Below are 18,072 nucleotides of genomic sequence, written 5' to 3' on the forward strand. Positions count from 1 at the left end.
CCTCAACGCCAGTAAGACAGCCTTCCAGACTGTAGCGTTTTCTCTTTCGACCTGCCCGTTACCCCTGGGGTTGTAACTCGTAGTCCTACTTGAGGCAATCCCTTTAGAGAGCAGGTATTGCCTCAAGTCGTCGCTCATAAACGACGAACCCCTATCACTGTGGATATAACTGGGGTAACCGAACAGGGTGAAAAGATCCCGCAAGGCTTTGATAACCGTGGCAGCGGACATGTCTGAACAGGGAATGGCAAAAGGGAATCGGGAGTACTCGTCAACCACGTTGAGGAAGTACACATTCCGATCGGTCGAAGGAAGGAGGCCCTTGAAATCAACACTCAGTCGTTCAAAAGGGCAAGTGGCCTTAATGAGGTGTGCCCTGTCAGGTTGGTAGAAGTGCGACTTGCATTCAGCACATACCTGGCAGCTTCGAGTTGTCGACCTGACATCCTCTACGGAGTAGGGCAGATTCCGGGCCTTTACAAAATGGAAGAGCCGAGTGATCCCCGGATGGCAGAGATCATTGTGGAGGGCCTGTAGCCAGTCCTCCTGCACACTGGCACATGTTCCACGTGACAGGGCATCTGAGGGCTCATTGAGCTTCCCTGGACGGTACATGATATCATAGTTGTAGGTGGAGAGTTCGATTCTCCACCTCAAGATTTTATAATTTTTGATCTTACCCCTTAACGTGTTGTTGAACATGAATGCCATGGACCGCTGGTCCGTGAGCAGGGTAAATCGTTTTCCAGCCAAGTAATGGCGCCAATGCCAGACGGCCTCCACAATGGCCTGAGTCTCTTTTTCCACAGCGGAGTGCCGAATTTCAGGGCCTTGGAGGGTGCGAGAGAAAAAGGCGACGGGCCTGCCCGCCTGGTTAAGTGTGGCGGACAGGGCGAAATCAGATGCATCACTCTCCACCTGGAAGGGGATGGACTCATCGACAGCGTGCATCGTGGCTTTCGCGATGTCAGCTTTCATCCCTTCAAAGGCTAAGCGAGCCTCTGCTGCCAGGGGAAAAGAGGTAGACTTTATGAGCGGACGGGCTTTGTCCGCATAATTGGGAACCCACTGTGCCTAATACGAAAAGAAGCCTAAGCATCTTCTCAGTGCTTTGACGCTAGTGGGTAGGGGAAGTTCAAGGAGGGGACGCATACGGTCTGGATCAGGGCCGAGGACCCCGTTTTCCACCACGTATCCGAGAATAGCTAGGCGGCGCTTGCTGAATACACACTTCTCTCTGTTATAGGTCAGATTCAGGCGAGACGCAGTGCGTAAAAGCTTTAGGAGGTTGGCATCGTGGTCCTGCTGGTCATGGCCGCAGATAGTGACGTTGTCCAGGTACGGGAAGGTAGCCCGTAGCCCGTTTTGGTCCGCCATTCAGTCCATTGCATGCTGGAAGACCGAGACCCCATTAGTGACGCCAAAGGGGACCCTTAAGAAGTGGTAGAGACGACCATCCGCCTCAAAGGCCGTATATTTTCGGTCCTCTGGGCGAATGGGGAGCTGGTGATAGGCTGACTTCAAGTCGATGGTGGAGAACACCCGGTACTGCGCAATCTGATTGACCATGTCAGATATGCGTGGGAGAGGGTATGCGTCCAGCTGCGTGTACCTATTAATGGTCTGACTATAGTCTATGACCATCCGGGGCTTGTCTCCAGTCTTAACCACCACGACTTGTGCTCTCCATGGGCTGGTGCTAGGTTGAATGATCCCTTCCCTGAGGAACCGCTGAACCTCAGATCGAATAGAGATCCGATCCTCAGCGCTGTAACGCCTGCTCTTAGTTGCAATGGGCTTGCAGCCTGGCACGAGATTTTCAAATAAAGACGGCGGGGTGATTCTGAGTGTCGAGAGACTGCACGTGGAGCGCGCTGGGCAATTTGGAGGCTGTTGTTCTCCCACTGAAAGTGGAGGGAGTGGCCCATCGTACTGCAGGGTCACACTCCTCAGGTGGACCATAAAGTCTAGTCCCAGGAGTACCGGAGCACAAAGGTGCGGTAACACGAGGAGCCTGAAGTTCTCATAAACTGTGCCCCGCACCGTTAGATTTACCACGCAGCTCCCAAGAATGGTAACAGATCGGGACCTCGACGCCATAGAAATTGTCTGTCTGACAGTCTGTACTCGGAGACCGCACCATTTCACGGTGTCTGGATGAATGAAACTCTCCGTGCTCCCGCTGTCAAACAGACAATGTATCAGGCGTCCGTTTACTTCTATGTCCATCATGGACTTGTCGAGTCTGTGAGGCTTGGCCTGGTCCAGGATGATTGATGCCACCATTGAATCTTGAATGCAACTGCAGGCAGCTGAGATGGTCGATGATGATGACCCCTGCTGGTCGTCTGCGGTCGGTGTCGACCAAAATGGCTGCGCCCATGGATCGCACGTGGTCGATGGCGTTGAAAGTGGCGGCACTCGCAGGTCGCACGTGTCTTGCGTCGTCGTCCTCAGGAATGGCGGCGCTCGTGAATCGCACGTGGTTGAAGACCTCGACGAAGCCGGAGACGAGGAGACAGATCCTGGAGAGTCACACGCAGCACTGCTTGGCTTCAAAGGTGGTTTCACTCGGCACACTTTAGCACAGTGCCCTTTCTTCCCACACGCGGAGCAAAATACCGTCCTGGCCGGACGTCGCTGACGAGGGTGCTTCGCCAATCCACAGAAATAGCACTGTGGGCCACCTGGAGCTGCCGCCGCCGTCAGGTCCGATGTTGAAAGCACGATCGCGCAGTTGCTAGGAGCCGCTGGGTAGAGCTGAGTCGGTGGCTGTACTTGCCACGATGTTCCCACGTGGTCGGTGGGGTAAGTTTCAAGACTTCTGGAGGCCATTTCCATCGCATCAGCCAATTCCACCGTCTTAGCTAGGTCCAAGTTACCTTGCTCTAGCAGCCGCAGGCAAATATGGGATGAGCCGATTCCCGCCACGAACGCATCTCGGATCAGATCGTTAGTGTATTGAGTAGCCGACACTGGCTTGCAATTGCAGGCTCTGGCTAGCTGCTGAAGTTCGCGCAGGGACTGTCCCGTCGTTTCGCCGGGCTGCCGCCGTCGAGTGGCTAGTAGGTGACGAGCATGAATCTCGTTTGGCGGTTTATTGTACAGCTTCTTAAGTAGTTCGATGGCCCCTTTGTAGTCTTGTGAATCGCGGATTGTTGCATACACAGTGTCACTTCCCCTTGCGTGGAGGACCCGCAATCTGTCGGCGTCGTTTTGGACTGCTGTTGAGGCGTCGATATAATCCTGGAAACACTTCAACCAATGGTCGAAAGTGTTCGACGCTCCAGCGGCACGCAGATCTAAGGTAAGCCGATCGGGTTTTAACATTTGCTCCATGATTTTTGTTTCTCTTCAAACAAAATTTGTTGCTAATAAACTTGATGCGCGATTAATTCACTCGGGAGGCTGGATCGTACCCGGGAAATAAAGGCTTTTATTCGCAACAAGAATGGAGCTTACTGCTTAACAATACAATCCCAGACTAAAGGGTCACTAGGAAGTGCAGTGACCTTTATACTCTTATAGGGAGACGGAGCCAACCGGAGTATACCACAGAACAATGCCAACAGGTGGAGCACCCCAACCCTAACCCCAACAGTAACAAGAGTAACATATGTACAAGTACCCATAGTGATAACCATCTATGGTTCACCACAAAGCAGCTGCAAGAGAAGCCTGTAAGTGGCCTGCCCAATTTCAAGTTAGACATTTCTCAGATGCTCTTGGGATACAAGGCTGCGTTTCCTAAATATTTAATTCATCATGCCCATGTTATGCTCATTAAATGGACGCAACAAGATTGAGATTTCAATGTATGTATAAGTACTCAGACCCAGTGTTGACAATGTTGACAAGTGGAAGGTTTGCAGAGAGATTTGGACAGGCTGAGTGAGTGGGCGAGGATCTGGCAGATGGAGTATAACATTGGCAAATGTGAGGTTATTCACTTTGGAAGAAATAATAGCAAATTGGATTATTATTTAAATGGAAAAAAATTACAACATGCTACTGTGCAAAGGGACCGAGGGCCCTTGTGCATGAGTTGCAAAAACTCAGTCTGCAAGTACAACAGGTGATCAAGAAGGCAAATGGGATGTTGGCATTTATCGCGAGGGGGATAGAATATAAAAGCAGAGAAGTCTTGCTGCATCTGTACAAGGCATTGATGAGGCCGCAGCTGGAATACTGTGTGCAGTTTTGGTCCCCTTACTTGCGAAAGGATATATTGGCCTTGGAGGGAGTGCAGAGAATGTTCACCAGGTTGATACCGGAGATGAGGGGTGTAGATTATGAGGAGAGATTGAGCAGATTAGGTTTGTACTCGTTGGAGTTTAGAAGGCTGAGGGGTGATCTTATAGAGGCATATAAGATAATGAAGGGGCTGGATAGGGTAGAAGTGCAAAGGTTCTTTCCACTTAGAAAGGAAACCAGAACTAGAGGGCACAGCCTCAAAATAAAGGGGGGTCAGTTTAGGACAGAGTTGAGGAGGAACTTCTTCTCTCAGAGGGTGGTGAATCTCTGGAATTCTCTGCCCACTGAAGTGGTGGAGGCTACCTCGTTGAATATGTTTAAGTCACGGATAGATGGATTTCTGATCGGTAGGGGAATTAAGGGTTATGGGGAGCAGGCGGATAAGTGGAACTGATCCACTTCAGATCAGCCATGATCATATTGAATGGCGGGGAAGGCTCGAGGGGCTAGATGGTCTACTCCTGCTCCTATTTCTTATGTTCTTATGAGTGCTTAGCATTTGATCTAATTGTCCCAAATGCAAATTTATCATTTTATTTTTGCAATGAAGCCTCCTTGGGCATCTAGTATAGTATCTTAAGATAAGTCATTTCCCATCCTTTTTTAACAAATATGGGTCGTTTTTCTCTTCACCTGTCATTGAAGCTTTCTTGTTCAACCCAATCAAAGCAAATTATTTCAACATTAATTCCATTTCATTTATTGATGCTTGTATTGTGGTGACTAGTTTCAGAATTTTCAAATCAGCCTCCCATCCACTGACTCCCTCTCCACTTCCCGCTGCCTCGGAAAAGCAGTCAGCATAATTAAGGACCCCACGCACCCCGGACATTCCCTCTTCTACCTTCTTCCATCAGGAAAAAATACAAAAGTCTGAGGTCACGGACCAACTGACTCAAGAACAGCTTCTTCCCTGCTGCCATCAGACTTTTGAATGGACCTTCCCTGCATTAAGTTGATCTTTCTCTACACCCTAGCTATGACTGTGACACTACATTCTGCACTCTCTCGTTTCCTTCTCTGTGAAAGGTATGTTTTGTCTGTATAGTGCGCAAGAAATAATACTTCTCACTGAATGTTAATACATGTGACAATAATAAATCAAATCAAATTGCCAGCTCCATCACCAAATCCATCATTTAACAAGAAAAAAAGTGCAACAACTTTACACCATCTTGCAATCGATTGCAGCTGCTGAAGCAGCACTTAACTTTTAAATATCCCTGACCCATGGCAACCAAGGGCGTCAGGAATTTACCAGCGCTGCTGTAAAGATGCTCATTCACCAGTTTAGGGAAGACACAATTTGTTTATTTACAGGTTAAAACTATGCAGAGGCTTGTATCCTGACAGCTGCAATCAACTCCTGAGGCGACTCTGAGTACAGAAGCCCTCGCTCACCAGGGTGATCGCCCACCCTGCTCCCCGATTGGTTCCCTGGCTCATGTGACCCTTACTCTGCAGATGGATCTTTAAAGGGAAAGTCACTACAGCGGCCACTGCTCAGCATTGCTCTGACAACTAAAGGGATATGCACCACATCACAGATTTCTAACATTCATATTTCATTTTAATATTTGATTTGATTTATTATTGTCACATGTGTTGGGATACAAAGTAACCCAAATAGTGAAAAGTATTGTTTCTTGCATGCTATACAGACAAAACATACCATTCATAGCGTACATAGGGAAGAAGGAAAGGAGAGGGTGCCGGATATAGTGTTATAGTCATAGCTAGGGTGTCGAGAAAGATCAGCTTAATATATGATAGGACCATTCAGAAATCTGATGGCAACAGGGAAGAAGCTGCTCTTGAGTCAGTTGGTACGTGACCTCAGACTTTTGTATCTTTTTCTCAATGGAAAAGGTGGAAGAGAGAATGGGGCGAATTTTCCCGTTCTGCCCACCATGGGAAACATAGCGGGCGAGGGGCGGACATGGAATGGTCCTTTGATCTCGGATGGGATTTTCTGGTTTCGGGACAAGCGTGGCTGGAAAATCCTGCCCTATGTCCGGGCAGAGTGGGGTCCTTGATTATGCTGGCTGCTTTATCAAGGCAGCAGGAAGTGTAAACGGAGTCAATGGATTGTTTCTGACAGAAAATCGCAGAACTACTAGAAACCTCATGATGGATTATCTCCCTGCTTGATTTTCTTCCCCTGCCCACCGCAGTTATCCCAGGTAACTCAACAAGAACGTGGTTTCTTGCATTCCATCATCACAATGGCACCATCATGCGTATAACACACAGAGCGGAACAGGGTGTGTAAACAATGAGCTACAACAATGTCCCTGACTCAGCAGCATCAACTGGCAATGAATGCAATTCTTAAGTTAGATAATGGCAATTACTTCAGCATTATGCTCAATACTTTACATTGGGAAACAGTGGTCCCTGTTTTGACATGTTTGGAAGCAGCTGAGGACAACATAACAGTTCATGTAGGAAGGATGTCAAATTGTAGGGCACTTCAAATGATTGTGTTGCCTTCACTTTTCACATCTGTTATTATTCTTTCATTACCACAGAAGATAATGTGCCATATTATCTGGATTACTTCAAAATGCTTTGAATAGAATCCTTGTTAACATTAGATACAATGTGATAGAACCATTTAACTTACTATTCATTTTAAGCAATTTATTTAGTTGAAATTTCTTTCATTTGAAATATTTTGTAAATTGGTACATTTTGTTTCAAAGCACCTTGGCAGCAAAACATAAAAGCGAAGAAGCGTGTTTCTTCTACATTGCAAGATGAAGAACAGGATTTTCCTACCCCACGGCACTGGTTGAGTAGTGTAGCGGGCCGGGAAAAATGAGCAAGAGGCGAAGAATCAGGGTCGAGCCTGATTTCTAACCTCTCACAATATTGCCAGCCTCGGCCTGCCGCTGTAATCAGCCTCGTGCCCAGGAAAGGCGTGAGCCTGATTTCACTATATTAGCTTATTTTAATATCATTAGTGAGCCCGGGATGTATTAGTCTGGGCTTGCTTAGCTTTCCAACCTCGCCGGTGGAGGTCCTCACCAGCGAGGATCACAGATGATCCCCACCAATGGGGACCAGTTGTGATATCTTCACCAGTGGGACCAGAGGCCATTGAAAGCCCCAGGTGGTTGGGGGTGGGGGCGGACAGTGCCCCTTGGGCAGTGCCAGCCTGGCACTGCTAGCCTGGCACCCTGGCACTGCTAGTCTGGCACTGCTCACCAGGCACTGGGCAGTGCCAAGGGGGTGGGGCCTGATGGGGGCAGGGCCTGATGGGGCAGAGCAAGGCAGGGGAAGATTGGTCGGAGTGTAGTGAAGGGGGTATCCCTGCATCGGGGGATGGGGCTGGTGGTGGGGCCATCACTTGGGGGTTGATGCTGACGATCAGGATTCAGGGCCAGCAATTGGGGAGTGGGGGGGAGGTGACGATGATGATGAGGAGGCTGGCAGTCCCGTGGGTGGTTCATGGGGAGGGTTGGCGATCGGGGAGGGGCGGGGTGGTTCTGTGGTGGGGGGGGGGGGGGGGGCGGCGGGGAGAGTGGCGGCAGATTTCCCATATACCATGTACACTTGTACATGGTAAATGGGAGGTCAGGGCCCATGCCTAACAGTCTGCAGATGGACTCCCCCTTCCTCCCCCTCCCACTCCTGCGTGAAACTCCCAACTGCCAAAAGAAGTTGACAGAGTGTGAGAAAATTGCGCGGGGTAGCTCGCTGAAAAATACTGGAGTGAAACATTTTGGTTTTCAGACTGCTGTGACACTTAGAATTTTGGGGGGAAAATTCCCCTGAAGCTTGTAGATGTCAGCAAAATAAATGTGAAATTAATTTGCAAAATCCACATCTATAAATATAGAAAAGAGGAATAGCAAGAAAACAGTGGAGCTGATTTTGGTCTGGAGCAGGTATCAGGCAGCATTGGTTGTGGTAAGTCATTCAAAGCAGTTCTTGGTTGGATTTAGCGAGCTGCCAACATGCTGTGGCAATTGGTTTTGAAGGGCCTGCAGAAACATTTGGATTGAATTGATTAAAAAGGTAATGGAATATTTTGTATAGCTACAGCAAGTACAGCATTAATTTCAACCTTAAAATCCACGAGGAAACGCAAATAAAAAGTGAGAAACATACATCTCCAATTTTCCCTCATTGCAGCTGCAAGATGCTTTAATGCATGTCTAAAATGGCCGCATCCCAAGCTGCATTGCCCCTATCATTTAGGATGGGTATAATGTTGAGAGGCTCGTCCGGCGCGTGTTGGAATAATCAAATCCAGAGGCAACTAAGTGAGGAAGATGAGAGTTCCAGCAGGAGAATAGCCCGGCTGGGAAATGTTACGTACAGGATCACCTTGGAGTCAAAATAGGCACAAAAGTTGTGAATAGTCTAGTTCAGCCTCCAATAGTTGCTAAAAAGATAAATGGAGTTGATGGTTATGGAACAGAGTTGGTGATGGTGGCCAATGATCACAAATTTCTATTCATCACATATAGGATGTTAGACAAGCAATCTGATAGTTTAGAGACAGTGAAGGGGTTGAGGTGAGGTGAATCTCAGTGTTGTCACTGTACATGTGAAAACTGATACTGTTTGTATTGGTGAGAGACCAACATGCTTCCAAACTTTGGGGGGGAAAGCAAGAGTGGAAAAGAGCGAGTTGCTGGCAAGGACGGAGGAGGGGCAAGATCTTTTTTTGAAACAACAGATTTGATGAAGACAGAAACAATACCTGAGGAGATAGTGCCATGAACAATCAACATGGGAACCAGGAAGAGCAGTTGACTGGTCAGCAGTTTAAATGACAATAAGGTCGAGAGAGCAAGAGGCTGGCCTTATGGACAAGATACACTCAGAGATTGTAGGAGGCGAAAAAATGCAGTTTCAAGGCTGGACTGGGGAATGTTAGAGGAGGTTTGGCCTTCGGACTAACAAAAGGGTGGGTAGCAGCAGTCAGTTGATCAAATGGCCTCAGTCTTCATGGCAATGAAATGCATGAGCTCCTCGCACTTGCTGTTTGAGTTGAGCGTGGAGGTGACAGGATGGGGCAGGGGAGGTTGGAAGGCAGTTGGGGAGAGGAATTTAAGAAGGCAGATTGTGATTGAGAAAAGAAGTTGGTTGATCCTGGAGCACTGTTGGTGGATGAGAGCAGGACCTGACAGTGCTTTGTGTGGTCCAGTTAGATCTGCTAGTGAATGCCTAAACTGGTTGTCCACCATATCTGTTCAAGTCTGACACATTAGGACTCAACGAAGCCGAGTTGAGGGCCATACAGGGGAAATGGATAGGGTGACAGACAGTAGTGGTTAAAAGATACATATCAGCAATACTTTGTAATCAAATAAATTATAATTCTGCACAAGAATATTTTTAAACTTAGTATGAACTTTGTTGGCGAAAGTATTATGCCAGTTAATACTGCTTTTTATTCATGTTTTTGATTGACTTACCCTGCATTTGCAGCATGTTTTTCTTGATTTAATAATGTATTGTTAGGTTATTGAGCCAGTAATGCAGATAAAAATCAAGACCATTTCCAAAGTACTCTGTGTATAGAGAGGCGCCCCGACCCAGTTCACAAGGTGTCGGAAAAAACAATGAGTGAGCAGCAAGGCCACATGTTGAATTTGGATGTTTTACAGCATCACAGATGAGTGTTTGGAGGAGATTCTGAAACCTGGCGAGAGGTGGTAAAGCAGATGGATCTAAGAAGGTGATGCTATAGGGTTGGATCAGAGTACTGATTGATGGTGGAGCAAGTATATGGCAAATAAGTATTAACCCTATGTAAAAGGAGCATGCACAGAGCCCCATGGTAATATGAGGAGTGGAGAAGGTGACCAGGCCCCATGGTAATGTGACAATATACCAAATTGCATTATCTGTAAGCTTAATAGACTTAATCGCCAGAATTCTACCGCCCTGCCCACCATGGGAATCTGAGTGGGCGAGGGGTGGACAATGGGAATGTCTGTTGACTTCAGGCGGGACTTTCCGGTCTCGGGTTGAGCGAGGGCGTAAAATCCTGCCCAATATGCTTAGTTATTACCCTTGTTTTATTGATTAATAGCTTGATGGTGGTTTGCAGTTTTATGATTAAACAACAGACAAGTAATTGTAATATGAGTCTTCCTGCATTCTTGTTCACAACAGGTTCAGAATCGTTACATGATCAGTATGTCCAAGACACCAAAATGGGATTTGTGATAAATGCCATTTATTCAATGGCTCATGCTTTACACAACATGCAACAAAGCCTTTGTCCTGGAGTTAATGGGCTGTGTGAAGCCATGAAACCAATCGATGGTCGAATACTGTTGGACTTCCTCATGAAAATCAACTTCACTGGCGTATCTGGAGATATCATCTCTTTTGACGAGAATGGAGATTCACCAGGAAGGTACCTAAGAGTCTATCTATAAAATCGATAAGCGTTTGTATCGTCTTATATTTAAATGCTTCAGCTGTGATTATCAGGCCACAATTATTGCACAATGGTTTATAACAACTCACTGAATTGCTGTAGTAATTTTTCAGCACGATTCGAGAAAGATTAGACAAACTATAAAACCTCAGGAAAAATGCTGACAATTATCCACACCCGTGATTAAACAATTCCCTTCATCCAATCGCAGTCTGGTTTGGTTCTGTATCTGCTGCTGATAGGCTCACTTTGAACAAATGCAGGGGGAATCTGCCTATGATTGGATGAGCAGCTTCGCCTCTTTTTTTCAAATCTCAGTCAGGCCAGTGTTCCAGGATGGGGCCTCCCAGCGCCAACCAGGGCCCTCCCAGCGCCGTTCGGGGCCCTCCCAGCGCCGTTCGGGGCCCTCCCAGCACCATTCAGGGCCCTCCCAGCGCCATTCAGGGCCCTCCCAGCGCCATTCAGGGCCCTCCCAGCGCCGTTCGGGGCCCTCCCAGCACCATTCAGGGCCCTCCCAGCACCATTCAGGGCCCTCCCAGCACCATTCAGGGCCCTCCCAGCGCCATTCAGGGCCCTCCCAGCACCATTCAGGGCCCTCCCAGCGCCAATCAGGGCCCTCCCAGCACCATTCAGGGCCTTCCCAGAGCCGTTCGGGGCCCTCCCAGCGCCATTCAGGGCCCTCCCAGCACCATTCAGGGCCCTCCCAGCGCCATTCAGGGCCCTCCCAGCGCCATTCAGGGCCCTCCCAGCGCCATTCAGGGCCCTCCCAGCGCCAATCAGGGCCCTCCCAGCACCATTCAGGGCCTTCCCAGAGCCGTTCGGGGCCCTCCCAGCGCCGTTCGGGGCCCTCCCAGCACCGTTCGGGGCCCTGCCAGCGCCAATCAGGGCCCTCCCAGCGCCATTCAGGGCCCTCCCAGCACCATTCAGGGCCCTCCCAGCGCCATTCAGGGCCCTCCCAGCGCCATTCAGGGCCCTCCCAGCGCCGTTCGGGGCCCTCCCAGCGCCGTTCGGGGCTCTGTGCATGGTGTGCTTTATTGTAAATCTGCCCTTGTGAAGTGCCCGTGTAAAGTCAAAGTGTGAAAATACGTGGGGCAGAATCTTATGGCCCTTCCCGCCGATGGGGTTTTCCAGTCCTGCCAAAGTCGATTTGAATAGCTCGCCTCGTTTTACAGCCCCTCCCCGCCAAAACGGGGCAATAAATTTCTATTCAGAGAAACACAAATCAAAATACTTTGCAATTAACTTGGCTGAATAAGATCATATTGATTTAGTTGCTCTTAAATATGAGAAAGTTTGTTTTCTGTCTCTCTGTGCCATTAATTGGATGTTGTTATTGTTTTCCAGTACACAAACTCACTTTTTGTTAAAGAAATATTCAATGTTAATTCCACATTAAATATTAACTAATACTTTATTTACCTTTTGCAATGCCACTCACTATAATTGCTCCATAGATATTGTGAATGGACAGAAAGAAATGATAAGAATTTCACACTCGCAGTGATATGGGGGGTACTGGTCAATGCCACATCTTCATTATAAATGTGCAAACTGGAAACAGTAACTTACAAACCAGTGTATTCCAGGATTCTGAGGGATTGTTTTAACAAACTATTCTTGCATTTAGGTATGAAATAATGAATTTTAAAAAGCTGGGCAAAGAATATTTTGATTATATTAACGTTGGAAGCTGGGAAAACGGCGAGCTAAAAATAGATGATGACGAAATCTGGACCAGTAAAAATCATGTCATCCGGTCCGTCTGCAGTGATCCATGTGAGAAAGGGGAAATAAAAGTGAGTAGACTAACTTTTCTAAAAGAGATCATGTAAATTAATTGCCTGGATTTTACAGCAATAATAAAAGCAGTTCTTTCAGCGCTCATTATTTCATGGTTAAATCGGAAAGCAACCTTTGAGGTGCAGTTCTGTGTGAAAATCCAGAGGCTTCACCACAGGCTGTGCTGTTTCAGTTCTTGTTCACAGACTCAATATTGTATTGACTGCAACAGCACAAACTTATGATATTGATTGCTAGTTCCAGACAAAAATTGGCTGACAAAGTTAGAGGTGGTCCAAAGATGTGCGGGTTAGGTTGATTGGCCATGCTAAAAAATTGCCCCTTAGTGTCCTGAGATGCGTTGGTTAGAGGGATTAGCGGGTGAATATGTAGGGATATGGGGGTAGGGCCTGGGTGGGATTGTAGTTGGTGCAAACTCGATGGGCCAAATGGCCTCTTACTGCACTGTAGGGTTTCTATGATTCTATGGTGGGTGCGTTCAGGAGTGAGTGAGCTTTTAATGCCTGGGCAGTGATCATTACTGCTGAACAATCTCTCTGGCTCTGAAAATCTACTTTCCCATGTGGGAAAATACGTGGGGCAGAATCTTCTGGCCCTTCCCGCCGATGGGGTTTTCCAGTCCTGCCAAAGTCGATTTGAATAGCTCGCCTCGTTTTACAGCCCCTCCCCGCCAAAACGGGGCAATAAATTTCTATTCAGAGAAACACAAATCAAAATACTTTGCAATTAACTTGGCTGAATAAGATCATATTGATTTAGTTGCTCTTAAATATGAGAAAGTTTGTTTTCTGTCTCTCTGTGCCATTAATTGGATGTTGTTATTGTTTTCCAGTACACAAACTCACTTTTTGTTAAAGAAATATTCAATGTTAATTCCACATTAAATATTAACTAATACTTTATTTACCTTTTGCAATGCCACTCACTATAATTGCTCCATAGATATTGTGAATGGACAGAAAGAAATGATAAGAATTTCACACTCGCAGTGATATGGGGGGTACTTAATTCCACATTTAATCTCAGTTGTTTTGGGTTTAATCTCAGTTGTTTGCGTTTAATATCAGTTGTTCTGGGTTTAATCTCAGTTGTTCTGGGTTTAATATCAGTTGTTTGGGTTTAATCTCAGTTGTTTGGGTTTAATATCAGTTGTTAATATCAGGGATTTGTTCCCAGGAGCAGGCTGAGGGTAAGAGAGTGGGTTTTCTGACTTTAATTAATTATTTATTTTTTCAGTTAATTTTGGGTTTAAAATCGGAGGTTTTTTTCAAAACCGGAAGTCGGGCCGGGAGAGGCCTGGGGAAGTTTTTGGAGGGTTTAAAAGCGCACCAAAGTATACAGCGGGCAGCATCGTAGCGGGCAGCAGAGTGAGTGGGAAGTTGAGTGAGCTGTCAGGGCTTTGGCTCACAGGGCTTGGACGAGCAGGGGTGAGTTTTTGTTTCCTTACACTCTTATTAACTTTTCACTGTCTTACTTGACATAAAGTGTCCAGTATGAGTGTGAAACCAGTGTGTTGTTCCCAGTGTAGGATGTGGGAGGTCCTGGAGGCATCTGGCCTCCCGGACATCCACATCTGTGAGGGGTGTGTCGAGCTGCGGTTCCTGAGGGACCGTGTTAGGGAGCTGGAACTGCAGCTCGAGGATCTTAGGCTGATGAGGGAGAATGAGGAGGTGATAGACAAGAGCTATCATCAGGTGGTCACACCAGGGCAACGGGAGGAGGCCAAGTGGGTGATGGCCAGGAAGGGTAAGGCTAGGGTGGTTGAGAGCACCCCAGTGGATTTGCCCCTGCACAACAAGTACTCCTGCTTGAGTACTGCTGGGGGGGACAGCCCGCCTGGGGGAAGCAGCAGTGGCCGTGTCTCCGCAGTGGAGTCCAGCCCTGTAACTCAGAGGGCTAAGGAAAAGAGGAGGAAGGCGGTATTAATCGGGGACTCGATGGTGAAGGGGACAGACAGGCGTTTCTGCGGAGGTAGGCGGGATTCTCGCATGGTGGTCTGCCTCCCTGGGGCCGGGATCCAGGATGTCGCTAGTCGCGTCCCGGAAATCCTGAGGTGGGAGGGAGAGGAGCCTGAGGTAGCGGTACATATTGGTACCGCTGATGTGGGTAGGAAGGGAGAAGGGGTCATGAAAAGAGAGTACAGGGAATTAGGGAGACAGCTGAGAAAGAGGAAAGCAAAGGTAGTAATCTCAGGATTACTGCCTGTGCCACGGGAAGGTGAGGGCAGGAATGGAGTGAGGTGGAAGATGAATGTGTGGCTGAGGGACTGGTGCAGGGGGCAGGGATTCAGGTTCCTGGACCATTGGGACCTCTTTAGGGGCAGGGGTGATCTGTATACAAAAAACGGGTGGAACTTGAATCACACGGGGATCAATATCCTGGCGGGTAGATTGGCTAAGGTTACTGGGGAGAATTTAAACTAGATAGGTTGGGGGGAGGGGAGCTAGAAGAGTTGACTAGGATCAAGGAACTAATTGATGGGGTGGAGGATGCAGGGGTAAGGGGAATTACAAAATTAATGGTAGAGGAGAGGGTGCAAGTGAATGAAGGCGGTAATTTAGATAAGGGAGTAGAGGGAGAGGGTGTTCGCGACTCATCAAAGCGGGTCCAGATAAAAGCTGGAATAAGGACACTTTGCCTGAATGCACGAAGCATTCGGAACAAGGTAAATGAGTTGATGGTGCAAATCAGCACGAGTGGGTACGATCTAGTGGCCATTACAGAAACGTGGCTGAAAGGTGACCAGGACTGGGAGATGAATATCCAGGGGTATCAGGCGTTTAGGAAGAATAGACAGGAAGGAAAAGGTGGTGGGGTCGCGCTATTAATAAGAGATAATATCAGGGTAGTACTGAGGGATGACATAGGCTCTGAGGAACAAAACGTGGAATCATTATGGGTAGAGATGAGGAATAGTAGAGGGAGAAAGACACTAGTAGGTGTGGTATATAGGCCCCCAAATAATAATGTTGAGGTAGGGAGGGCTATAAACAAGCAAATAAGGGATGCGTGTAAAAACGGAACGGCAATAATCATGGGGGACTTCAACATGCACATTGACTGGCAGACTCAAGTCGGTAAGGGTGGAATGGAGGAAGAGTTCTTAGAATGCTGTCGGGATAGTTTCCTTGAACAGCATGTTACGGAACCGACGAGGGAACGAGCTATTTTGGATCTGGTATTGTGTAACGAGGTAGGTAGAATTAAGGATCTTATTGTGAAGGACCCTCTTGGGTCTAGTGACCACAATATGGTCGAATTTCTGATTCAGATGGAAGAGGAGAAAGTTTGGTCCCAAACCAGTGTCCTCTGTTTGAACAGAGGGAAATATGATAGGATGAGGGATGAATTGGCTAAGGTAGACTGGGAGAGCAGGCTGGCAGGTAGGATAGCTGAGGAACAGTGGAGGATTTTTAAGGAGATCCTTTTCAGTTCTCAGCAAAAATATATTCCAGCAAAAAACAAGGATTGTAAGAAAAGGGAGAACCAGCCGTGGATAACGAAGGAAATAAAGGAGAGTATTAAAATAAAAACAGCTGCGTACAGAGTGGCCAAAAATAGTGGAGAAACAAGTGATTGGGAAAAGTTTAAGAAACAACAAAGAGAGACTAAGAAAGCGATAAAGAAAGGAAGGATAGACTATGAAGCTAGGCTAGCAATTAATATAAAAAATGATAGTAAAAGTTTTTATAAATATATAAAAAGGAATAGAGTGGCTAGAGTGAATGTTGGACCCTTGGAGGACGAGAGGGGGGAGTTAATAGTGGGAAATGAGGATATGGCTGAGTCTTTAAATAAGTTTTTTGTGTCGGTCTTCACGGTGGAGGACACAAATAGTTTGCCAAATATTAACGATAGAGGGTTGGCAGCAGGAGAAATACTTAATACAATTAATGTTACCAGAGAGGCAGTGCTGGGTAGACTAATGGGACTGAAGGTGGATAAGTCCCCGGGTCCGGATGGAATGCATCCCAGGGTATTGAAAGAAATGTCAGAGGTAATAGTGGATGCGTTAGTGATTATTTATCAAAACTCGTTGCATTCTGGGGTAGTGCCGGTTGATTGGAAAACGGCTAATGTTACGCCGCTGTTTAAAAAAGGAAGGAGACAAAAGGCGGGTAACTATAGGCCGGTCAGCTTAACGTCTGTAGTAGGGAAAATGCTGGAATCCATTATTAAAAAGGAGATAGCAGGGCATCTGGATAGAAATGGTTCGATCAATCAGACGCAGCATGGATTCATGAGGGGAAAGTCGTGCTTGACGAACATGTTGGATTTTTATGAAGATGTGACTAGGGCGGTTGATGGAGGAGAACCGGTGGATGCGGTGTTTTTGGATTTCCAAAAGGTGTTTGATAAGGTGCCCCATAAAAGGCTACTGAAGAAGATTAGGGCACACGGAGTTGGGGGTAGTGTGTTAAAGTGGATTGGGGACTGGCTATCCGACAGGAAGCAAAGAGTCGGAATAAATGGGTGTTTTTCCGGTTGGAGGAAGGTAACTAGTGGCGTGCCGCAGGGATCGGTACTCGGGCCGCAACTATTTACCATTTATATAGATGATCTGGAGGAGGGGACGGAGTGTAGGGTAACGAAGTTTGCAGACGACACAAAGATAAGTGGAAAAGTGAATCGTGTGGAGGACGGAGAAGATCTGCAGAGAGATTTGGACAGGCTGAGTGAGTGGGCGAGGATATGGCAAATGGAGTATAACGTTGAGAAATGCGAGGTTATACACTTTGGAGGAAATAATAACAAATGGGATTACTATCTCAATGGAAACAAATTAAAACATGCTACCGTGCAAAGGGACCTGGGGGTCCTTGTGCATGAGACGCAAAAGCCCAGTCTGCAGGTACAACAGGTGATCAAGAAGGCAAATGGGATGTTGGCCTATATTGCGAAGGGGATAGAATATAAAAGCAGGGATGTCTTGATGCACCTGTACAGGGCATTGGTGAGGCCGCAGCTGGAATACTGTGTGCAGTATTGGTCCCCTTATATGAGGAAGGATATATTGGCATTGGAGGGAGTGCAGAGAAGGTTCACCAGGTTGATACCGGAGATGAGGGGTTTGGATTATGAGGAGAGGCTGAGGAGATTGGGTTTGTACTCGTTGGAGTTTAGAAGGATGAGGGGAGATCTTATGGAGACTTATAAGATAATGCGGGGGCTGGATAGGGTGGAGGCGGAGAGATTCTTTCCACTTAGTAAGGAAGTTAAAACTAGAGGACACAGCCTCAAAATAAAGGGGGGTCGGTTTAAGACAGAGTTGAGGAGGAACTTCTTCTCCCAGAGGGTGGTGAATCTCTGGAATTCTCTGCCCACTGAGGTGGTGGAGGCTACCTCGCTGAATATGTTTAAAGCGCAGATGGATGGATTCCTGATCGGTAAGGGAATTAAGGGTTATGGGGATCAGGCGGGTAAGTGGTACTGATCCACGTCAGATCAGCCATGATCTTATTGAATGGCGGGGCAGGCTCGAGGGGCTAGATGGCCTACTCCTGCTCCTATTTCTTATGTTCTTATGTTCTTATGTGTGGAGTCTTATTCACCGAGAACAAAATTAGTGTCAGGGATTGAAAAATAATTAAACTTTTTTACTTTTTCTTTCT

At 47.2% G+C, this 18,072-nt stretch overlaps 1 protein-coding gene across 1 annotated transcript in view; it reads left to right on the top strand.

The window, feature by feature from the left end:
* Nucleotides 1-18,072, top strand: part of grm5b (glutamate receptor, metabotropic 5b) — a 598,451-nt gene that overhangs the window by 437,824 nt on the left and 142,555 nt on the right. Inside the window, exons 4-5 of the mRNA XM_078222796.1 lie at nt 10,390-10,636; nt 12,288-12,456. Coding sequence (XP_078078922.1) covers nt 10,390-10,636; nt 12,288-12,456 — 416 coding nt within the window. The remainder of the gene's footprint in view (nt 1-10,389; nt 10,637-12,287; nt 12,457-18,072) is intronic.

This window comes from Mustelus asterias, chromosome 10 (assembly GCF_964213995.1).
Source record: "Mustelus asterias chromosome 10, sMusAst1.hap1.1, whole genome shotgun sequence".
Taxonomy (NCBI): domain Eukaryota; kingdom Metazoa; phylum Chordata; class Chondrichthyes; order Carcharhiniformes; family Triakidae; genus Mustelus; species Mustelus asterias.